At 37.0% G+C, this 25788-nt stretch overlaps 1 protein-coding gene and 1 non-coding gene across 2 annotated transcripts in view; both read left to right on the top strand.

Annotated features, from left to right (window-relative positions):
• Positions 1-25788, top strand: part of LOC150082281 (galectin-8-like) — a 49920-nt gene that overhangs the window by 15100 nt on the left and 9032 nt on the right. Inside the window, exons 4-6 of the mRNA XM_090380471.1 lie at positions 6315-6403; positions 14184-14394; positions 22497-22622. Of these exons, the coding sequence (XP_090236597.1) occupies positions 6315-6403; positions 14184-14394; positions 22497-22622 (426 nt within the window). The remainder of the gene's footprint in view (positions 1-6314; positions 6404-14183; positions 14395-22496; positions 22623-25788) is intronic.
• Positions 1289-1481, top strand: LOC150082282 (U2 spliceosomal RNA). Its single transcript, XR_016547330.1, has one exon. It is a non-coding gene; the product is annotated as a U2 spliceosomal RNA (small nuclear RNA).

The raw sequence follows: 25788 nt of genomic DNA, 5'->3' as shown, positions 1-25788 counted from the left end.
CTTCCTTGCACCATATGGCTAATAATACTAAATAATAAATAAATGATAAAGGAAGAAAAAAAATTATTTTTCCACTATCATTATCAGTGGACGTCAGCAGATGGCAGCACATAATGCCGAACGAAATATTCTGCGCGCGACCACCAGAAAATAGCCAAAAGTTATACTTGGGGGGGGGGGGAAGTAATTTTGGGTTTAAGCCCAAAATTTTCAAAATGAAAGTGAAACAATCACCATTATGCTACGGAGATATGGCTGTATGAGGGAAAATTTGGAAAATCTTTAGCAGTCTCGAAATGAGATGCACATGATTCATATTTCTCCCTAAAAGGAATAATAATAATAATAATAATAATAATAACACATAAATTCAAAACACTCTTTATGAAGAGTGTTTCATTGTTACGATGGTTAAAATTCTTTTTACTTACTATTATCTTTCTATTTACGATAACGAAGAAAAGAGAAGAGATTCAAACTGTCTTCGAACGATTTCATTATTTATGATTTAAAATTAGAGCTGAATAGATACAGGAGCAGACGACCCAACTCAAAAGCTGTTAAACTATATTACCAGACTAGGGAATTTTTCACTACCCTTGGATTAATTGTTTTCAGCTCTCACAACTTATTTTTAATAACATATCGCCTCAATCACAGGAAATGTAGCATTATTTAAGTGGATTATCATTAATAAATGAATTAAATCTCCATTGAGAATTTTATGGAATCAGTGTGGGTGTGATCAAACTTACAATTCTGTTTCGGAATCGGCAATTACTTCAGCTGCTTCTAATTTTCTAATTATTCTAATTTCTAATTTTCATCTCCAATTTTCTTTCATATAATACATCAATATTGCATTTGTTTATTTATGACCAGTGAAGACTAAATTCTCGTCAATTCAGCCAGATTCCCGAACGTGGCCAAAGTGATCTTTAACAATCATTCCAAATCAGCCGTCGCATCGGGCTCTCCCGCAGTGACTAACCCAATGACGTCATAAATTCGCCACTATTCATAATACTTCCCAACTTTCAACAGGAAAGCTTTAGACTGAATTCATACACACGAAATAAAAGGATACCGTCTAATATTAATAATATACTTTTCTTTTCCAACTCAATTTCTTAAGTAAGTCTATGGAATTACTGTAGTAAAAGTTGTAATGTCTTCATTTTTAAAATTATATTCGTCAATTTTGGGATGTTAATGAATGTCTTACTTAACTACCAAATGACGGCTTATTTAATTTCGATTTAAACAGTATCTGCTGGGAGTTGATGGTATCGCTTCTCGGCCTTATGGCCTAGATCGTAGTGTAGTATCTGTTCTCGTTAGCTTAATATCTAACGCGGGTTCCATGGGGACCCGAGATATTGAACTGATCTTTGGGAACACGGCGAAGAGCTTGGAGCTTGCTCCAACTTTGCCACGAGTTGCTCTGGTATTGCACCACTTCCAGAGTCAGCTCAAAATAATCAATCCAAAAATAGTGAATGAATAAAAAAAAACAGTCACATCATTGCAACTTGAGAAAGCATAATTGATGACTTTTACGGGAAGTCACATTTCTCAGCATTAAGCTGAGAAATGTGACTTCTCATTAAAAGTATCAGTTACCTAGGGATAAATTTGCAGTTCATCATGGACTTGGTCCGGCTTAGGTCTCTTAAAACCTGTTCCGTTGTAAGCATCGTTGTCTTGGTCGACCAACATCTCTCTTGCCTGTAGGTTTGTAGTTAAAGGCTAATTTTGGGATCTGGTCTGGGTTCATTCTTTCTATGTGGCTGATCCATTTTTCCTGATACCGTTTTATGTCATTTACTATGTTATCTACTTTTAATTTCTCGCGGATATCTAAATTTCTTTGGTGGTCTAGTCTTGTAAAGCCTAATAATGGTCTTAAAAATCTCATTTGTGCTGCTTCTAGTTTGTGTACATCTTTCTTATTTAGATAGTATGAATCAGAGCTGTAATACTCAATACGTTCTACGTTGATAATAATATTTGTAAAATAATAAGAGGAGTTTACCTCAATATAGTTTACCGTTGTCAGCTTCAGGAAGGAAAATCGTTTTGAATATCTTCGTTAGATTCTTTTTAATTGCATTAATTTGATTTTTAATTGTTTTAAATTGATTTGAATTGTGTTAAATTGGTATTTAATTATTTAAATTTTACTCTAATGTACCGGTAAGTTGTCGGTTTTTTCCATTTTAATTTTTGGATAGTATCATATGGAAGTGTTCTACGTACTATATTGAGGTAAACTCCTCTTATTATTTTACAAATCTTTCTTATTTATGACCCATGTTTCACAGCTGTAGAAGAGGGCTAAGTTTGAAGTGATGTTGTGCAGTCATAATTTTGTTTCAGTTTCCATTTGTTTTCTGAAGTGGTGTTTAATTGTTCCATTCATTTTATTATATTTTTGTAGTTTAGTGTAGATGTCTTTCCCTTCATCTGATATTAAATTTCCCAAATAGGTGAAGTCAGATATTTGTTCTATTATTTTATCAACAATAACAATTTCGACTCTTTGTATGTTTTTTCCACATAATCCCATTGATTTTGTTTTTGAGGTGGAGATTTTCATCTCCTACTTTTTACCTATTTTATTAAGTTCATTTGCTGCTATCTGTAGTTCACCTTCCGATTTTGCAATTATAACTTGATCATCAGCACATAATATAGTTTGGATTTTATTCCTGTTGTTCAACTGTATTCCGTTGTTAATTGTTTGTTTCCATTCTTTAAGAATTTTATTGATGTAGTTAAGCAGTTGTAGTTAAATTCGCAATTATTATTATTTTTTTTATTTATTGTTTTTGTTCTATGCATACATGCACTTTATGTATTCATAGCAACGAAATCTATCATTGGTTGCACTTTGTGTAAATGATACTGAATCTAGATACAAAAACCAAGGCAAAAAAAAGTTTCAAAACATCGATCTCGGGGAAACTGCATATTTATGATGAGGGATTCTCAACGGGAGGGCGAAAAATCATGGGTATTACGATGGTTGGTGATCCTCAACTGAACCTGACATCTTATTCCTTAATATTTAATTTCTCTCATTGGGTTTTCTTTTCCTCTGAGACAACTGACTTTTAACATATAGGTATATTATATTAGGAGTGAGTGAGAAATTTTGATTAAAGGAAGATAGTGGGCATGATTTAATTCAACCACCTTTGCATTTGATAAGCATTAAATGCCTAAGTGCTTTCAGAGGTAATGTCTGAAATTTTCATCTAGAACATGAATATGGATCTCATTGGTCTGGTTGAGGGGGGAGCTTCCAGTGCTCTAGGAGAGTACAGAGACAGGAAGTGCACCTGAACTGGACCACTGGATTGCGTTCAAGGAAAAGCTGGGGGAACAACTAAAAGAAATTAGGCAGGGAAAAGGCATCCCAGGAGAGAAACTTAAGGAGGTCTTTAATTAAAGAACTTACCATATATCAGACAGGTAGAGTAGATATAGATAGCAATAGTGAAGAAATAGACCAAATCAAAACTGAATTATACAATATATACAAAAAATGGGCAGAAAAATATAAAACTAAATTAAATGTGTGTTTCAAAGAGGCAGACAATGTCAGCACTGCCTTCTTTGAAAGCCACAAGCTTGAAATGCAAGCAGGAAAGAAAATAATGGGAATACAGGAGGGGGACACATACAACATATAAGAGAGGCATTTACAACACATTGCAGGAGAGAATTTGCACAACCTGAAGACAAAGGACATGAATACATGTGGGATTGGCAACACACACACGATTCACAGACAAAACCAGAATGCACAAACAAATAACAAGCACAGTACTCAACAGAACAACGAAACAGTGCAAACTTAGGAAATCCCCCGGGGCTGGATGGAATCAAAATGGAATTCTACAGGCAGTATTTGGCTCTTCCTCAGACCAGACCAGTACTGTCTGGGGTATTCAATTCCCTCCTTAATGGTGCAAAAGTCAACAGTAAATTTGTAGAGGCCACTACAGTCTTTATTCTGAAGGAAGGCAGAGACCCAACAACAATTGATAGCTGGCGACCTATCTCCCTGCTGAATACAGACTACAAGATTTTTGCGAAGCTACTTAATAATAGAATTTTGGATGGACAATATCAAACAGATAATTACCAGTACCCAATCCTATTCTGTGCTGGATTGTAGTATCTTAATGAACACGTGGCTCTTCAAAGATCTCCTGCAGCAAATCCAAAGCCAGCAGCTGAACATAGCAGTAATACAGGCTGATATAGAAAAGGCCTTCGATAGGGTCAAACACTGTTATCTGTTTGACATCTTAGTCAAGTCTGGGGTGAGACCAAAATTGAGGGGGACTATTAGGTGCTTGTACAGCTCAGCCAGAAATAAACTCTGTATCAATGGGTTCCTCACTGAACCGATTGCTATGGAAAGGGGAGTGCGACAGGGCTGTCGAATGAGCCCAATGCTGTTTGCATTAGCCCTAGAGCCCTTGTTACAGAAACTTGATCATGATACGTAGTTGAGGGGAGTACCAGTTCCAATTCGGGGAAGACTTCAGATTAATAAGTCATCGCCAACATGGACGACATGACCCTATTCTTGGCAGATATCATGTCTCTCCAGATAGCGATCCACCTCCGTGCGATCTGTTCAATAATTATTTGTGCACCCTGGGGTCCTGTGCAAAACTTATACGGGGTGTTTTTGTAATAGTGATTTTTTTAATTTTTTATTTTTTAAAATTTTACAGTAACTAAGAAATAATTAAATAATTTTATATTATACTGAACAAAAATTTTAAATATGAATAATATTTAATACATTAATGAACAATATTGTTTAACAATTGCAGTCATCACATAAAAGGAACATGAATAAATAATAATAGGAACCAATAATCTCACACATTTACATATTATTAAAGCAATTATTGCACACAAACATTGTTTAGATAATTACAAAATACTTCTAGCCCTTTTGGCTACAAAGCCATTAATGATGTCATAATTAATTTATTTTTGCTACATCACATTTGATGAAAATAATTGATAGTGAAGTTAGTCTTTCCTGGGAAATTATTGTTATTATTATTAATAGCCATATGGTGCAAGGAAGCCTGAGGCTTATGCTGCACCAGGGAAAAAAAAAGCTCCCGAGTTACCCTGAGAGAGAGAGAGAGAGAGAGAGAAAGAGAAAGGGTCAAAAGTAAAAGGGAATCACCAAGAAAGAAAAGAATGATGATATCCAGCTCGGGACCCTGGGTGTGCCAAGCCCATATTCACCAGATATGAGCCCCCGGAGTTAAATGGTCAACCTTAAACAATTTTTAACTATTTTTAGCTTGGAATGGAATCTTTAAATCAATGCCACTGTAATTGAGCTTGTTAAAATCAATCTTAAAAACAATACAGATATCTTCAAGGTGAGTATAACATAAAAGTTACATTTTTAACGTCCTATGTTTGATAACAAACATAACATAGACATTGAGAACGAAGTATATGCTCTACTTCTAGGAATTTTCAAGTCTACTCATACAAGTGCTCTTGAAGTGACAATAATATGGATAACTAGACATTAAGACAGCAGTAGGCTCATTGATAGAAATGTGGAAAAGACGCAGATGATATTATTATTTAGACCAGTGGTTACCAAACTACTGAGATCTACGGACCCCTTCAAGAATGAAAAAAGGGTTTGCGGATCCCCTATATGTTATTGTTATTATTTGGTTTTTAGGAGCATTAGCAACTAAGGCCATATTGCTCTGGGGATATGCAGTGGTCATTCCCTGACCTTTCCGCATCCTCCGTATTTGGTGGTCATGGGCTCGAACCCCGGTCTAATCAAGGAGCGTGTGCTACACACTGCTGCTCCTGCCCACGTGGCTACAGAGGCGCCCCTATATGTGTGTGTGGGTGTGTGTCTAATAATTTGACCAGTTCCAGATGGTCATTTTGCAAATGGACCCCCTGGAACTGTTCTATGGAGTCCCAGGGGTCCACGGACTCCAGTTTGGGAACCACTGATTTAGACCATTTGTGCTTGTGGCCAGCCCTGAGTGTGAGAGCACAGTAATGCACGTGCATTATTGAATTATGGTTAATGCGACATGAACTACTAAATACAAATAAACTCCTTTCACTTAGTGGTCATGACGGAGTATGAACAAGAACATGTATTCTTAATAGCCACTGGTTGTAAAGATTTGTGTAGTGTCATATCATAAAAATAATACTGATAATTTATCCTGATATTTTATGATAATACAGTAATCATATTTAATGGATTTTTTAATCTTTTTATTTAGACTCTTCCCTACTGGAGTGATATTAAGAATGTCTTACAGACTGGGAAGGTGATTGAAATTATTGGCAAGACACCATTTGGTGCAAAGGCGTATGTATTTATTTAAGATTACCATATCTGTAAGATTTATTAATACATCATTTATCAAAAATGTATTTACCATATTTACACAAAAGGAAGTAATTATCTCCTTTAAAAAAGAAAATAAAGATTTTGCTAAATATAAAGTGGAATCAGAAAGTTCAGGAACTGAGCTGATATTTAGGAAATGATGAGGCTTACCATCTATTTAGATGGATCTCAAAGTAGTATACTTGACTTCGATTCCAATGCTTCTGCAACTTCTGCAGCATTCCTGATTTTATGTTTAGTAAAATGTATAAAATGGAATCACTGTGATAAATATGTTTGTGAAAGCATTGCAGGTACCCAAAACTGGAGTGATTATTTAGCAAAAGAAAAGAATATAAAGATTCAGCAGATCCTATGAAGTGCTACCAAGGTTTGCATGACAAGAGCTAAGTTGCATCAGAGAACAGTGCCCTAGTGGACTGAGAATTTAACTGCATTAAAACAGGTGTTCTGTTGTTGTGGCAACAGATATTTTGAATAAATTCAAGGCAGAACTAACTAAACTATTTGAAAAACTATTGGAGGGGATGAACAGGCGATGTAGAATGTGCTCTCTAAGCTTTTCCCTCGGGAGCACAACACTGAATTGTAAAAGTGCATAATGAGGGATAATGTAGAATATGAATGTATGGAGGTAAAAGTCTTTTTCAGTTATTGAGCTCACTAAATTCTTCGATTTATATGAAGATAATAAGGCTCCTAGTAGTGATTTCCTGGGAGCCCAGGCTGTTCAGAAGTTTCAGTCACCTTTATTGAAATCTCTTGCTGGATAAGTTCAATTCCTGTCTGGTAATGGGTTATTTCCTATATATTTGGTGAACCATAAGAAAAACAAATAATCACAGTTTGCTTTCTGTTGACCAGCTATGGCCTAAAGGTCAAGCTTTTTAAGTTTGGATCAGTAACCTTGTGGAAAATCTGGGTGTGGCATCCATGACATGTTGCACTGTTTGATTTAAGAGCAAGGCTTCAGTGGGAAAGGTGTCCTCCTCTTATGACTGAGAATTTAAGAATCTCTTTTATGTATTTTAATAAGTTTGTTAAAAAAAGGTCTTGCATCTGCTTTTTCAGACACAAACAGTAAGGTCATGCGTTGAATAGCTATTCACTGCCAAGGGCTATCGTTGATTTTATGAGTTTGTACTTTACTAACACTTTCTTAAACTTGTTCATTTTATAATTATAACAATTAAGAGTTTAAAATTAATTTGGTCTATATGTGGTGCCACCTTCTTGCTCAGGTGGCACCACATATAAAGTCATCTGAAATGTAATGTACCACACTGAGTTAATCCATGGCAGCTTAGTCAGTACAATACATCCTTGTCTGCTACTCTTTATAGAGATGCGGGTTCAATTCCCATTGCCCACTGACAAAGTTAGACTGGTAGGTTTTGACTGCAGTGGCTCCCAACAATTTTAGTCCCATCTGAATCACTTATTATGTCATCACTATCAGTCAACGACCCAAATTTCCTGTTGGCTCTAGTGGCGATTGCTATCCAGCCACCAGAGTAGGAGTAGCCTGCCTCTGGTACCCAGAGGAATTTATAAAGCCCGATTTAGGCTTCTGTTAGCTGTTTTAGATGGAGGGAGTAGGGGGGATCCCCTGTGAGTGAAGCTATTCTATATTTTACGGCTCACTTCATGCAGATTAGCCTGTGAACATAAACTCCTAAAGATAACTATATATGAAGATTTCAAAAACACTCGGGTGTCATTAAAATGATAATTTGAATTTGCAACAAGCTGTGGGACATTAGTGATAGAAATCTGTAGCTAATGCTCCTTAGTGTGGTAACAATTAAATGTCTTATGATCAAGTCTTCTTCAGGAAGAGAACACAAAATCTACACTCAAAGATGCATTTCAGTACATAAATCCAAAATGTAACTAACTTTGTTTAGTTATTCAGACTGTTTGTATCTAGTTATATTAATTTGTCCACTACATATAATGCAATACAACATTAGAGTAGTATCTTTTGCTAGTTTCTTCCCTTTTTTTTATTTTTCCAGCTGCAGTAGCACTTATTTTAAGTCTAGCAGTCTTCCTTTTTTTGTCTGGTGAGATTTTACACTTGATCCAGGAACATCATTAGTCAACTTCTTCATTTAAAGATCCCACAATGTCCTTCTCTGAATATATTAGAAATTAGCATTAGCATTAGCATTAGTAGAGGCATATGATGCAAGAAAGCAAGCTTATGCAGCATCAGCTAAAAAAAAAAAAAGTTCCACTTCATCCCTCAGTTCGTTCGAAATACCTGTCCAGCTGAGCCTTAAATTTATTTAGGCTATAAATTTCCACAACAAGGGATGGAAGTCTGTTCCACCAGCCAACTACCCGCAAGCTAAAGGCAAATTTCCGCACATCTATCCTACATCTGTCTTTTCTCAATTTCAATTTATTCCCTCTCATGTGATTATTCTGAACAAGAGGAAGAATCCCATCAGCAAATATACTGCAGTATCATTAAAAAATGATATTACTGTGTACTTTTGTCTTTTTTTTATAACTATTGTACCTACCTGACTTAAAGGAGATAAGTTAACAACCTTTTATGGTACCTTTCATTATAGCACTAATAACTTATGACGACGGCCTCCGTAGCCGAGTGGGCAGGAGCGGGAGTGCAGTAGCACACGCTCTTTGAGTAGACCGGGGTTCAAGCCCCTGACTGCTGAATACAGTCGATCTGCCAACCCGCACTGGACCAGCGTGGCAGATTATGGTCCATTTCCCTCAGCATGAATTGTTGAGGAGGCTTCCACCCTGCAGTGGGTTGATAATGGCTGCACTTTACTTTTTTTTTTTTTTTTTAACTTATGACACATACCGTATTTCCCCATGTATAAGACGCACCTTAATTTTGGGGGGCGAAATTTGAAAAAAATGTATTACATAAAGTTATTGAACTAAAGTTTTATTCATCATAAAATTCATACAACTCCTCATAACTTGAATTCAGCACTGTACGAAAATCTTTTCTGAGTCATTTCTGGGCAGAACATGGCAAAACCTAATATACCGGTAACAAGCGCAAACAATGAGCGCAAAGACAACAAGCGTGAAAAAAAGTGGTAAGTGCAAGTAAAAAAATCTACAACCACTGTATAAGATGCACCCAGTTTTCAGACCCCAAATTTTTCGAAAAAAGGTGCGTCTTATACATGGGGAAATACAGTATATATTTTTGTTTGCATTATTTTGAGGTTGGGAAATAAAGCAAACTATGTTTATTTAACAATGTGTCTCCTGCTGCTGCATTACAATATATATATACTTTTGCTGTTATAATACATATGATAGAGTATCAAAAAGTTCGTACCCTGTCCTAGATAAAACATCAGTAGGAAGATGCCATTTTTAATATAAGTTGTCTGCATATTATTATTATTATTAGCTATTTGGTGCAAGGAAGCCTGAAGCCTGCTGCACCAGCCAAAAAAAAATTCCCAAGTTACTCTAAAAGAGAGAGAGAGAGAAGTAGAAGGAAATCACCAAGAAAGAGAATAATGATGATGATATCCAGCTCAGGACTCTAGGTGTGCCAAGCCCATACTCACCACATGTGAGCCCTGAGGTTCAATAACTAACATGTGAAATTCCATTCCCATAGGTGATCCAGAGGTGGAGCCTGGAATCTGAGGAAGGATGCTAAGGTTGACAGAGTGGAGTATCGAGCAGTGATAAAGTTCCTGCATTTGCAGGGTAAGAAAGCTCAGGAAATTGATGAAGAGTCAATTTATGTACTGAAAAAATTTATGCACTGTAAAAAAGTAGAAATGGTAGTTCCAGTGTGGTTGTACAAGTGTTTTTGATGAGCCAAGAGAAGGAAGGCCATCAATAGCATTAGCATTAGTAGAGGCATATGATGCAAGAAAGCAAGCTTATTCAGCATCAGCCAAAAATAAAAAAAAAAAACCCCACTCCCATTTCACCCCTCCGTTCGTTCGAAATACCTGTCCAGTTGAGCCTTAAATTTGTTTAGGCTATCAACTTCAACAACAAGTGATGGAAGGCGGTTCCACCAACCAACCACCCACTGGCCAAAGGCAAATTTCCGCACATCTATCCGACATCCGTCCTTCCTCAATTTGAATTTATGCCCTCTGAGGTGATTATTCTGAGCAAAATGCAGAATCCCATTGGCATTGAGCATGCTCAAACCATTCAAAGCCTTATACACCTATCAGATCACCTCGCCGGTGCCTAGTCTCCAGACTCTGTAATTTGCAAAACTTAAGCCTTTCTTCGTAAGAGCAACCCTTTGTTCCATTCACTAATCTTGTTGCCCTTCTCTGTACCCGTTCCAGCAGCTCTACATCCTTCTTGAAATGAGGCCTCCAGACCTGTATACAGTACTCAAGATGTGGCCTAACCATTGCCTTATACAAGGGAATAATCACCTCCTTATCCCTGCTAGAAAAATTCCTGTATATCATTGACAAGACACCATGAGCTACTCTTGCAGCTCGTCTGCACTGCTCAGAGAACTTCATATCTGCCTGCACAATTACCCCCAGGTCCTTTTCATTCTCCACCACTGTCAGTGTAGTACCACAGAGTTGATACATTGCTCTGGGGTTACTGTTTCCCATATGTAGTACTTTACATTTGTCAATGTTAAACTTCATTTGCCACCTCTCAGCCCATCTGTTCAACCTTTCCAAATCCTGTTGCAGCAGCATAGCGTCAGTAGTGTCCTTAACAACCCTGCCAACCTTTGTATCATCTGCAAACTTGGACATTAAACTTGATATCCCATCATCAATATCATTCATAAACACCGAAAACAACAACGGACCCAACACTGAACCCTGAGGAACTCCACTAATAACATTAGTCCACGTTGAGCAGTGTCCATTGATTACCACTCTCTGTCTTCTGCCACTCAACCATCCCCTTATCCATAGCAGCAATTTGCCTCCAATGCCACACTGTTCCAATTTGTGCAGTAGTCTTCCATGTGCAACAGTATCAAAAGCCTTTCTAAGATCCAAATATATAATATCAAAGTTATTCCCTGCATCCAGTTCTTTTGTGACTACATCATAGTATCCAATCAAATTGGTCAGCAAGACCTGCCCTTAACAAAACCATGCTGCGTCTGAGCTATAACTGAATTCTTGTCTAGATGATCCTGCAGTGCTTCCTTAACCAGTGCCTCCATTAACTTACCTGGAACAGAAGTTAAACTAACAGGTCTATAATTACTTGTGTCAGCTTTTGATCCTCCTTTGTGAATTGGGGTTACATTTGCACATTTCCAGTCTATGGGTACCTCCCCTGAGTCCAAAGAAGCTCTCATAATTATGGCTAGGGGTTTGCTTACTTCCTTTGCTGCCTCCTTTAATATAACTGGATAGATCCCATCCACCCCAGGTGCCTTTTTTATGTTTATCCTCAACAATCTCTCCTCCACTTTCCTCTCAGTTATTACAAAATCATCCAGCTCACTGCCAATGTTTACTTTACCTACATCATTCTCCTTCCTGAATAACTCCTCATGCGTGAATGTAGATGCAAAATACTCGTTTAGATTGTTAGCCACCTGAGCAGGATCCTCAACTGTTGAACCATCAATATCCAGTGGACCAATCTGATTCGTCCCTTTCCTTCTCGAATTTAAATATGTAAAGAACTCTTTTCTGTTTTTCTTTGCATCCTTTGCCAAGGATTTTTCGTAGTCTGCCTTTGCCTGCCTAATCTCCTTTGTGACTTGGTTACAGACCAACTTATATCTATCATAGGCTTCCATGTCACCCATTAATTTGTATGTATCCCATGCATTTTTCTTCTCTGCCACATGTCTCATTAGTTCATCTGACAACCATTTAGGCCTAAATCTTGAACAATATTTCTTAGTTGGTACGTAAAGCCTGGTAGCCTCCAAGATTAGTTCCTTGAATGCTTCCCATTTTGAGTTTGCTGTTGGTAACATCATCAGTTGGTCCCACTGTATAGAATTTAAATACTGTCTCCGACCATCATAGTCGCCTTTACGAAAACAAAAACCCTTCCCTTTACTTCTGATGGTAGTTACCTCCTTGAGTAAATCCCACTTCAACACACTATGATCACTGCCACCTAGTGGTTCATTTAACTGCAGATTCTTAATGCATGAAGAATCACTACTGATAATCAGATCAAGAGTATTGCTCCCTCTTGTTGCCTCACGAACATGCTGATGTAGAAAACAATCATCCAATAAATCCACAAAAGCCTTGCTAGTGTGCGAGTGACCAATCCGCAAATTCCAGTCAATATCTGGGAAATTAAAATCCCCCATTATAAGACTCTCTGATTTACTGGCCCACTCTATTTCTCTGTACAATATCTTATTATACTCATCAGAGTCATTAGGCCTATAGCACACTCCTACTCTCAATTTTGATTTCTCTATGCTTATGTCACACCAAACTGACTCGACACTGCCCTGTCCATCGATGTCGACTGGCTTCACTTCCTTGGACTTTATGTGTTTCTTAATTAATAGCATAACCCCTCCTCCCCTGTCTATCCTTTCTATACACATTGTATTCCCCAAATTCCAGTTCCGCATTACTTATATCTGTGTGACACCACATCTCTGATATCCCAACAATATCTGCCTTTGATGTTTTGAGCAATACCTCAAATTCATCAAATTTATTTACCAAACTCCTAGCATTGGTGTACACGCAGGTATACATGCACCTGTTTCTATTCTTAGCTACCCTAACACAACCCATGTGTTTACTTGTACCGCAATGACTCCCAGCAGTCTCTGAAATATCCTGCATCTTGTTTTTCAGGCTTCCGCTCATTTCAATAGAAGCAGTGCAAGAATCACTTCCACCTCTGCCAGTGGCTACTGTTAATCTATTAGTCCTTGTATCCCCCCCAACTAGCAGTTTTCCGACCCACCTAACACTGCCTCGACAGCATCAGCAAAAATTCTTGCACCCTTTCTATTTAAGTGTATCCCATCCCTGTAGAAGCAATCTACAGACAGTGAGACAGTTGCAAAGGTTGAGCAGCTGGTGCTGAGTGACATGTGTGACAATTCATTTCATCACAAATGCAGTGGGAATTATAGGTCTACAGCAGTTATGGGTCTACAGCATTTTACATGACCATCCGCACATGTCTATGGTTTCTGCATGATGGGTTCCAAGATTGCTGATGTCTTTATAGAAGCAATGTTGAATGCAATTTTCTTGCTTCGGACTACTACAGCATCCACCTTATTCTCCTGACCTAGCACTGTCAGACTTCTTGTTTCGAGAAATGAAAAAAAACATTGCTTATATCCACTTTCATTCACCTCAGAAAGTCATCAATGAAGTGGAATCGTGGTTTCAAGCAAAAAGTGGGGACTTCTATGATCAAGATATTAAAGAACTGATCCAAAAATGGGAGAAACGTGTTACTGTACATGGAGAGTACATAGAAAAGGATTAAAGTTCCTATGCAGTTTCACCTTTCTAGAGTTATTTCTAGGTAAGGATACAAACTTTTTGATACCACCGTCGTAGATGACTGCATAATGTTCTCCAAGAAAATTTTCATTTTCAAAAATTTTATAATTCTATAATATTTGTACTAATTAAAAAATTTGATTTTATCATAGATATTTCTCATTTCTAGAATTTTGTATGTAAAATGTTGCTAACCTTTATTGTAATTTTTAAAACAAAGAATTTGAAATTTGAAATTTCAGGACTTTACTTTTATAATTGTTTATACATAGGTTTGAAATAGACTTGGCAAAACAAGTTGAAAGGGATATTAATGCAGCTGATTTCGTATTTCATTTCGCTGTTCGATTTCATCAACAGTGTGTGGGTCGTAATACTCGTCTGTCTCGTAACTGGGGCAGAGAGGAAAATGAAGGTGCATTTCCTTTTATTGTTGGCCAGAAGTTCAGCTTGCAACTTCTTGCAGAGGAGAAATCATATATGGTAATTTTGTTAAACTGAATTTTAAATATTTAAAAAAAGTGCAAAAAATATTGGGGTTCAAAGAATTTTCTTACATATATTACATATTTTGATATAAGGGTTAATTGGAGAGTAAGGTTACAATGATCATATTTACTCAAAGGTGTAAAAAATTAATATTTAAACATTACGGGTTAAATTAATATTTAAACATTACAATCATATTAATGTTAGTTACTCAGACATAATCTGAGTTTATTATCAACAGTAGTAGGCTAGGGACTCATGAAGAAAGAAGAAAAAAAATTATTTTCATGTTCATTTGTTTTATAAATATGTAAGTAATTTAGTGTACAGTATATGTATTTATTGATGTTAAAGGAAATTGTTTATCATTTGTTAGTATGATAGGCATTTGTGAAAAATTTGTATAGTTAACTGTTAATGGTTTTTAAGGTATATTTAGTATACTTTTTGCCTAAAATTAGAAATTTAGTTAAAAAAATTTCTAATATTAGCGGGACAGACAAGTAAAAAGGTTATCCTAAATTTCCACAATTTTATGTTCAGTAAATAAAATACATGGATATTACAGCATGTATTATGTACATAGACTTACTTAAATGGATGACAGATGAACTGATAAGACTAGTGATAGAAAAGAAAAATGTATATGATGATTATAAATAATCAGGGAATGCAGAAACCTACAGTAAGTGTAAACTAGCCTGCAATCACGTCATCCCTTAACTTGAGCCATAAAAAAGGCCTACTTTTTGTACTTTGGGTGTAAAGTAGGTGACCAGGACCAGGCGCACAACTGGGCTCCCCACATATGCTGCACTACCTGTTCATCAAAACTCAATGCATGGGTCAATCAAAAGGGAGGTTTTATGCCTTTTGCAGTGCCCATGATATGGAGGGAGCCAACGAATCACATCACAGACTGTTACTTCTGTATGGTGCCTCCTATTAGAAAAGGGATGACAATAAAGAAAAAGTGGACAGTGATATACCCAAATATACCATTTGCAATTTGTTCTGTGCTTCACGGTGAATGACTACCCCTTCCTGAACCACCTAACCATTTTTCTGTATACTGAATGGACAGAAATCATGGGATACCTGCCTAGTAATGGGTAGGTCCACCTTTTGTCCAGATAAGGGCAATCACAGGGGCGAGGCAGTGAGTCCACTAGTTCACGAAAGCATTCCACAGGTATTTCCATCAATGCTTGCTGCATTGCTGTCCATAATCATCGTATTCCTAGGTGGAGGATCCAAAGCTGAAACGGATCTTTCCACAGCATCCCGAAGATGCTCCACAGGGTTCATGTCTGGTGAACGAGGAGGCCATTCCATGGTGATAAAATCTGTGGAATGCTCTTCGAACTATGTTCTAGTCACCACAGCTCTGTGGAGGGTGCATTATTCTGCTGGAAGACTCCATTGCCCTGTAGGTGCACAATGATCATGAAGAGATGCAGATGGTCTGCAAGGATGGACACGTAACCTGGTTAGGCACCTCCGTAGCCAGGTGGACAGGAGCAGCAGTGCGTAGCACACGCTTCTTGATTAGACCGGGATTCGAGCCCGTGACTACCAAATAGAAGAATGCGGAAAGGTCAGGGAATGACCACCGCATATCTCCGGAGCAATATGGCCTTAGTTGCTAATGCTCCTAAAAACCGAAATAACAACAACGTAACCTGGACTGTTAGAGATGCATCTAGATGTACCAGAGGTCCCAACATGTGCCAGTTGAACACACCCCAGACCATTACCGACCGTCCACCTGCCTGAGCAGTTCCTTGTTGACATGACAGGTGCATAGCTTTATGTGGTTTCTGTCAGATATGCACCCTCCCGTCTGCTTAAAATAATTGGAAATGGGACTCATCGGACTAGGATACCTGTCTCCAATCATCCAAGGCCCAGTGCCAATGTTCTTTCACCCAGTTGAGGCATAGAGCCCTGTGTCGTGGTGTTAGCAATGGGACTCTGGTGGGTTGGCGGCACCTATAACCTGTTGCGGCTAATGATTGCCTGATGGTCTTGGTGGGGATGTTTTTGGCACCTCCCTCATTGAAGTTGGCAGTGATTTGTGTCACTGTCACTCTCTGGTTGGCTGAAACAATGCAAGACAAACGTTGACCAATGGCCACATTCATTCACCAGCTTTCTCGGCCCACAGTGCTGTTCACGATGAGACATTATTCCAAAAATGGCATATTCCTAATACACTCTTGATACTGTTGAACGGGGATAGTGCAATTTCTGTACCACCTCTGCGATAGTGACCCATGCTTCGGGCATCCACTATCATCCCTCTCTCAAGGTCGGTTAACTCATGACGTTTATTCATACTGACATCGAATTACCATCTATGTGATTGCAGTGTACCTATATATCTGCCAAGTGGTGGGCTTGGCCACTAGCGAGAGGGGTGACAGCCTTGCATTGCCCAGGAACCAGGGATCCCATGAATTCTGGCCTTTTAGTATACACCCTGATGAAGATGAAGACACTGATGAACATCAACTTGATATACACAAAGAAGTACAGCAGCTGTCTACATCAAGGGATCCGCCATTTTGTCCAAACCTTTATCCTTCTGAATCACATAAGATCACAGAAAGTGAACTTAATGACCTCATCAGGGATCTCGAACTGCCAAAGAATAAGACAGAGCTTTTGTCCTCGAGGCTACAACAGTGGAATCTTCTAGACCATTCTACGAAAGTGACAATATTTCGTACTCAAAATAAATAATGTGCTAAATTCTATCAAACAGAAGGTGAACTCACTGTTTGTAAGGATGTTAATGGTGTAATGGCAGCAGTGAACAAGGTGCATCCCGAAGAATGGTGACTATTTATAGATGCTTCCAAGGTTAGCCCTAAGGCTGTATTATTACACAATGAAAATATGCTGCCTTCAATACTTCTTGCATATCTATTCAATATCTCATGCATATCTTACATTTCTATGATAGCCCGAATAGCGGTTTTTGATTTTAATCTGGAGACAAAGATTTGGTCCCTAGTCTGTACACCCATTATATTGTAGTTATATGCTGGGCAAGCCATTTGTCGATTGCATTTTGGATAATGTCTTATGTTCACCTTTTCATTGATGTTTGTTGGAGATGGAGGGAAATAAGATGCAGCGCTGGGATTAAGAGGTTGGTTTTTCCACAGGATCTTTTCAAGATCCTGTGGCAGTGGCTTACCATCATTGGTGTCGTTGGCAGCCCTATTAGCCTTCATGTCATCTGAAAACTTGGATATTGGGCCTGATGTACCTTCATCGATGTCATTGATGAATGTGGGCGGCAGCAATGGGGCCAATGCTGAGCCCTAGGGGGCACTGCTGATAACTTTGGTCCACAGGGAGCAGTGTCCATTGGTTGTCACTCTGTCTTCTCCCACTCATCCGTCCTTTTGTCCATTGCACCAACTTGCCCTTTATGACATATTGCTCCACTTCGTGCAGTGGTCTTCCATGTTCAACAGTGTCAGGTGCTTTTGTGAAATCCAAGTGTTTGGTATCAGAGTTATTTCTTGCATTCACTTTCATGGTGTTCAATCGAATTGGTCAGACAGGGCTTCCCCTTGGCAAACCAATGCTCTGTCGAGATTATTGCTGTGGTCTTGTCTGGATGATCCTGCAATTCATCTTTGGCTGGTGACTCCCTTGTTTTCCCTGGAGTGGAGGTGGAACTAACAGGTCTGTATTTGCTCGTGTCACCCTGTGATTGCCCTTTGTGAAATGAGGATACTCCAGGGGCTCACATCTGGTGAGTATGGGCTTGGCACACCCAGGGTCCTGAGCTGGATATCATCATTCTTCTCTTTCTTGGGTATTTAGGGTAACTTTGGAATTTTTTTTGACTTATGACTGACAGCATAAGCCTCAGGCTTTCTTGCACCATATGGCTAATAATAATAATAATAATATGCCGTCCACAAAAAAGAAACATGTGCAAACATGGAGAACATCCTCTTAGGTGTACACTTTCAGAAGTATGAGTGGCAGACATGTTGTGATTTAAAAGTAATTGCCATTTTATTGGGACTACAAAATGGTTATACTAAGTATTGTTGCTTTCTTTGCAAGTGGGATAGTCGTGCCAAAGATATGCACTACGAGAAGAGGAGTTGGCCTCAACAAAAATCATTAACACCTGGAATGAAGGATGTAGCATTTGAACCTCTGGTAGATCCAGATAAAGTTTTGCTTCCACCACTCCACATCAGATTAGAGCTCATGAAAAATTTTGTGAAGACTTTGGAAGTGAATGGTTCTGCATTCATGTACTTACAAGAGAAGCTCCTAAGACTTAGTACAGAGAAGATTAAGGCAGACATTTTCATTGGTTCACAAATAAGGCAACTTTTCAAAGATGAACAGTTCGAATGTGTTCTTAGTAATAACAAGAAATCAGCATGGAAAGCCTTTTGAAATGTTTTGACTGGTTTTCTAGGAAATGTTAAAGCCAGCAACTACCAGCAGCTTGTGGAAGATCTCATTACTTCTTACGAAAAACTGGAGTGCAAAATGTCATTAAAAATGCATTTCTTGCACTCACACCTGGATTTCTTCCTGCCAAACTGTGGGGGTGGCCGACCGGGCTAGCCGAGTGGGTAAAGTACCTGCCCGGCAACCCAAAGGTCGCGGGTTCGATTCCCGCCTCGGGCTTGGATCAAAGTACTGCAAAAACCTTGGGAGGTGCAATATGGCCACAGAAGCCGATGCGCCAACAACTACCAAATCAAAAATCAAATCAAGCCAAACTGTGGTGCCATCAGTGACGAACATGGTGAGCACTTCCATCAAAACATTGCAGCAATGGAACAAAGATGAAAAAGCAAATGGAGTGCTGCCATGTTAGCCAGTTGTTACTGGTGAAAAGGGATACTTTCGAAGCTGAATACAAGTGAAAGGCAATAAGGTCCTGTGTTTGATACAGGTGTGTTCGTAACTACATCTTACTGCCATGTAAATAAAAAAATACCTTGTATAAATATAAAAAACTATTTTTTTCAAAAACAAGAGTCAATCTGCCATTTTTAGCAATATTTCGTGTTTACACCCCATAATCTATAAAGGAAACTTACTTTCATGTCCATAACAAGATATGACCCGGTTTGTTGTTCAGTGTATTAGTTACAGATATTAGTCACATATTATTTACAAGGAACTGGAGGCAAAAAATAAGTTTGATATCATACAGTTAGATATCAAAATTTATTTTAGTAAAGCTTTTGATACTGTTCCACATGGAAGATGCTGTGCAGATGGAACTGTATGGCATTAGGGACAACTTACTGTTTTGGATAAAGGGATGGCTATTAATGGGCACTGCTCTTCTTAGACTAATGTTATTATTGGAGTCCCTCGTGGTTCAGTGTTGGGCTCTTTACTGTTTTTGGTATTTATTTATATTTGGTATTGATGCTTTAAATGGATTGAGTAAACTAAATACTGATGGCATTCTTACTCTTTCTCAGATGACACATAAATAGGATGCTAATTTAATTTAGAAAAGGATGATTCAGGAGAGATGTGCAAAAATTTGCTTTCAGCCAGAGAGTAATTGATTGTTGGAATAAACTTCCATCTACTGTTGTAGAAGTAGGTCGTTTGTATAAATTCAAAGATCCAGACAAACAATTAGAGAGGATGGACAGGTGATGTGGGAAGTTTTTTTTTTTTTTTTCTTTTGGCTGATGTTATATAAATAAATTTGCTTTTTCGCATCATTTGCCTGTATTATTACTGAATATCTGTTTTGGAAAATACATAGAGACAGCTGCCATAAAGCAACTATGTGGGATATCATTGAGATATAAATTACATTGATAAAGCTAGTCTATCTCCCATATGTTTGTATACTAATGATAGCACTGTGATAAATTTCAGATACTAATTAAAAGAATGAATGCCAGCATAATATGGAAATCAGAAATATGATGTCATTTTGATATACTGGATGCAGAATTTGAATATGACAAGTACAATGTGTATAGAAAAGACAGACATAACAGAACAGGAAAGGTGTACTTCTGATCAGCAAGCACATTGGTGTGATAACAAGTGGAACAGCAGAACTGAGAGTAAAGGTGCAGTACAGGCATAATGAATGTAGCAGATGTGATGATCAGCTATCCCCAGCTGGAGTATACAAGCAAATTAGAATGTATCATTATGAGGAATTTTAACTGACTGCGGCCCTGGGGTAGCATACATGGAATATTGCATATATTGGAAGATAGAGTCTATACATTGTCATGAAACATGCATGACCTGTTATTAACTATATATTGTACTGGTAATGAAGCTGCATTAAAACAATTACAATGAAATTGTAAACTCTTCTGGCCTTGGCCATAAGTCCTGATTAAAAATCAAGACTTGTGGATAGGATACTCCCCTAGTAGCAGTCAGTTCTTAGACCATCTAGATCAGCACTTTTCAAACTTTTTTTTGGCTATGGAATCCTTTTATAATTCTTCTGCAGAAACTTTTTTGTGTACAAAATGACCAGTGACCGGATGTACAGAAGTATATCATGAGTGTCATGTTAGTTGTAGATAAAAATTATCTGCGCTGTTTGTCCCGGTTAGGGGTTAGCAACATGGATGGAACACTTGTCATTCTTCCATGTTGATATGCCCAGCCGAATTTTTACAAGCCAGCTGGCCAGACCTAACGCTCTTGGTTTTTTTTTTTATTTTTTTATTTTGGTGTTTCCTTATTTAGTAGTCGTGGGCTTGAACCCCGGTCCACTCAAAAAGCATGTGTTGCTGTGCTCTCACTCCTGATCACTCAGCTATGGTGTAGATCAGCAGTTCCCAAACTAATGAGATTTACGGACCCCTTCAAAAATCAAAACAAGTTTGCGGATCCCCTTCAAAAAAGAAAACCCAGCATGAACACTGGGTTTTCTGAAAAGAAAATTCAAAGTTTAATGTGTGAACCAACTCAACTTTATTCTTATTTTTATACAGATACATAATAATAACTTTATTATTATGTATAATTTGAAATATATATACAATTGTATACACTAATCTTATCGAAAATAAGTAATGTTCTATGACGAAGTTTGTTGTAATTCTATTAGTATATTTTTTTAAGAACATAAACACGTATTACTTGATGACCTGAACATTTTGTGGACCCCCTGGAACTGGTCTACTGACCCCAGTTTGGGAAATTCTGTCGTAGATGACAAACTGATTATAGCACATTTTATGGTAAATTTTATTCTAAGTGTTTTTATATACAGTGAAAGTACAGCCATGTTAATTATGAATATTTAAAAATATATATATAAATAATAAATAAATAAATTGTGGACATTGGTTGGCTAGCAGATTGTCTGTTGTGAGTAAGACCATAAAACATTTACTTATGACAATTGAAAGTGCTTATTGCCAAAAATAAATGCACAGACATGAAGTTACCCAATGGAAGTTTTAAGTTAAATAGTTTAATATAATAAAATCTGGAGGGCAAATTCATCAGTGCTATCCGAAGAACAACTTTTAAATCAAATTAAAATTTCCCAGTTTATCAAAAAAAGAAAAAAAGAAGAAAATTTTAAAGAAAAAATGCCTGGATTTATTTTGGATAATTTCAGTTTTTGGACAGCCAGAGTTCAGGTGTTCTATCTGTGTCTCATTGTGAGTGTCTCCATTTTCACTTAATACTAACTTGGACATCCAAGAAGGGAAGAGAATCTTCACTTCAACATCAGAGGCCAAGGAAATATATTGTGGGTTTAGTTAAGAGACCTTCCATACCTTTGACAGCTGTTACAGTTATCTGTTATTATGTACTATTATCTCAAAAGAAGTAGCTTCAGACTGTAGACTGCTTGACATTGTATTCCAAAGTGAATGATTCCATTATCACTGACTAATTGATATGATAAATATTTCACCCTTTTCTCACCTTATACATTCCTTTAGTGTGTTCCACCATGTTGCTTGTGATGGCCAGTTGTCTTGCACTCAAATACCATATTTCAGTGTTTCATATTAGTTTTAAGCTATACATGGGATATATTTTTAAATGCTTATTATAATTTCATATTGCATATTGTTTTCTTATAGGTTTCTATAAATGGAAGATTTTTCTGTTCATATAATCATCGTGTACCTCTGTCTGAAGTGAAAGCAATGTACATTACTGGTGATGTGGAGATAGAAAGTATCACGTTTCATCAAAAAGAACTGCCTGTATGTGAAATTTATAAAAATTTATTTTCTTTTAAGTTTTTTTTTAGATTAAAATAAGTGCAGAAAAATGTCCAAAATATATTTTGAGAGAAATCATAATAAAATAGCTATCCTTTTTAAAAAGAATAACATGTATAAATATTACATACAATCAAAAATGGAAACCTCCTCAAGTGAAAGGAGCAAATTCTGAAAGTAATTCACAACTTTAAAGTTCAAAAAAATTGAATACAGCTGAATATTTAATTAAATTTAAAAAAGGCAGCTGAAATACAACTTAAGAGTCAGCAGTATTTATCTAACATTCCTGGCTGGTTCAATGGCAACACTGATTTTGTTTTGTTTTTTTTCCCACTCTATTCAAAACCAATCTAAACATCCTTTTTTTTTTTTTTGTTTCACTTTTATTTAAAAAAACTGAAGCAATAACTGAAATTCAGATAATTTTTTTTTATATTTATTTTTCTATATAATATCTGGAAATAATGACATATTTATTCTGTAAGTAAGATACAGTACAATACAAGGAAAGCATAGCAATAGCTTGTAGAACTAGTTAGAATGAAATTTTAATGGGCTGGATGTATCAGCTAAATAAATGTATCAGCTAGTATTCTGCTGCAGTCGGCAGTATATATAGAATTATCCTTTCACTTCAGAACTCAGATTTTTGATTATAACTATTTTATTAATGCACTGTGCATTAATAAAATAGTTAAATGATACAATACTCAAAAATGATACAAGATCATTTTTGAGTATTGAATTATAAGAGAATCATGCCATGGCTTTCATGTCTGAATAATCTTATTAGTTGCTACAAGGTTATCGGTAAAAAAATTGTATAGAAGAAATTACTTTGATATCATTTACTTATATTTCAGTGAAGCTTTTGATATGATCCCCGTGAATGATTGTCACCCACAACAGTATAGTGGTTTCGCCACTTGCTGCTTGTTTGGGTCCCATCATAGACTGGAGGAATTTCTAAAAGTTTTTTCAGTCCTGGATATAGTCAACTGATCTTGGGTGGAGGGAGCCCCTAAGGGGACTGTATACCCTAGGCTGTATCCCAGGCAGAATGAGTTTCCCAAGGAACTCCATCTGCCAGAGAACAGACTATAGAACTCATGGTAGGAACTGTTTGTAGGGTTCCTCTCCATGAGTTATTCTAGGTTGTTCAGCCTGCAGAATATGAAAAGTCAGACCATGAGCACACACTTGTACACAATGATGAGATATGGTCTAAGTCAGTGATTTCAACCTACGGCCCACGGATAATTTTTGTACTGCCCGCTTGAAAAGTGAACTAAAACAGCATTTTAGAGAGTTACGCCACAGCATGTACAGGCATACAAGCATTGAGGTCGACTGCATCACACATGTACATGTAATCCAGTGCAATCCTATGTACTCTAAATACTTATGCAATTATTTTGCATGGAGCATGAGACTATTCTTAAGATTCACTATTGAACAGGTCAGTGCCTCTGCATCATATTTTGTTTGTAGTGAACTGTCCAAGTCGATAAATGGCATTGTTTTAATTGTATCTCATATTGTGAATATCTTCACAATGAGTGGCTGAGGTATAGCACTGCAGTGAATGAGTAATGCTTCACCAATGGAGAAGACTAATGTTACTTATTCTCGACGGATACCACCACCCAGATGGCATCGTTTTGAAGCTTGTTGGCTTACTCATCAGTGGGTGGGCATTACAACAACAGGGTACCTGCCCACCAACCGATGAGTAAGCCAACAAGCTTCGAAACAGTGCCATCTGAGTAGTGGTATCTGCCGAGAATAAGTGGGCATTGCAACAACAGGGTACCTGGCCATCAACTGATGAGTAAGCCAACAAGCTTCGAAACAATGCCATCCTGCCAAGAATAAGTAACATTAGTCTTCTCCATTGGTGAATTGTTACTTATTCAATGCAGTGCAATACCTCAGCCACTCATTGTGAAGGTGTCCACAGTATGAGATACAATTAAAACGATGCCAATTATTGACTTGGACAGTTTATTACAAACAAAATATGGTGCAAAGGCATGACTCGTTCAATAGCTAAATACTTATGTACACATCAATCCTTTCGTGTTGCAAAATTCTATTATTCTGATATAACTTTTTCATTGTATTGAATTATTATTACTTTGTACTGAATTAAAAAAAAAATCATCCTTAAAAATGTTCCAAAAGAGGAAAGTCAATTTGGGGTGTTGTGTTTTAATCAAACGTGGATTGAAGACTATATCTTCATTGAGTACCATGAAAAAGCAGTGTGTTGGTGTGTAAGAAGACTGTGTCATTCACCTTAATATTGAAAATCAGCGATCCTTTTCAGGCTGTAAATTTTCTAAAGTGAGCATTTAAAAGCAAAAAGTTAGGTATTTTTTTATTAAACAAAAGTAAATCATATTTTTATAATTTTAATAAAATATAAAAAATAAATCACTGACATAGATTTGTTGTGCATAAAAGTGTTGGAATTTGCATATTTTATATATAGCCTGAAAATAAGAAGCAGTAACATGAAAATATAAACTTCCTTTTACATGTAACAAGATATGAAAAATGTAACACACTAATTTTTCTCGAATCACTCAGTGCGACCTGCAAAACAAATCTAACTTTGAATATGGCCACTGTACGGAAAAAGGTTAGACACCACTGATCTAAGTGGATAATTCACCTTAAACCCTATAACAACAACAACAACATACAACATGAACAATTTTTGTATAAATTATAGAAATGTGGAATTAAGGGTAAGTTACTACTATGGATAAAAGGATGGTTAAACGACAGAAGGACAGCATGGTTATAAATGGCCACTTCAGTTCACTGACTAATATTATGAGTGGGGTCCCACAAGATTAAGTTCATGGTCCCTTACTGTTTCTGATATTTATTAGTGATATTAATGTAGTAGTTCAAGTTTAATATCTAAGTTTATAGATGATACAAAGTTGAGAAAGGTAATTAATAACAGTAATCAAGATTTTCTACTTCAACAAGACAAATTGCACTGGTTTGCATTTCAAGAAATATGCTGTGATGTTTTATTACTGGTAAGTAATCTGAGCTACACTTTTAAAGGAAATTTCATAAGTTACTTGAAATATGCTCTATCACATCAAATTTTTACAAATAAAAAAAA

Source organism: Mastigoproctus giganteus, chromosome 8, assembly GCF_048544385.1.
Source record: "Mastigoproctus giganteus isolate SK-2022 chromosome 8, ASM4854438v1, whole genome shotgun sequence".
Lineage (NCBI taxonomy): Eukaryota > Metazoa > Arthropoda > Arachnida > Uropygi > Thelyphonidae > Mastigoproctus > Mastigoproctus giganteus.
Note: the sequence above shows the minus strand (reverse complement) of the source record. Positions and strands in the feature narration are given on the sequence as shown.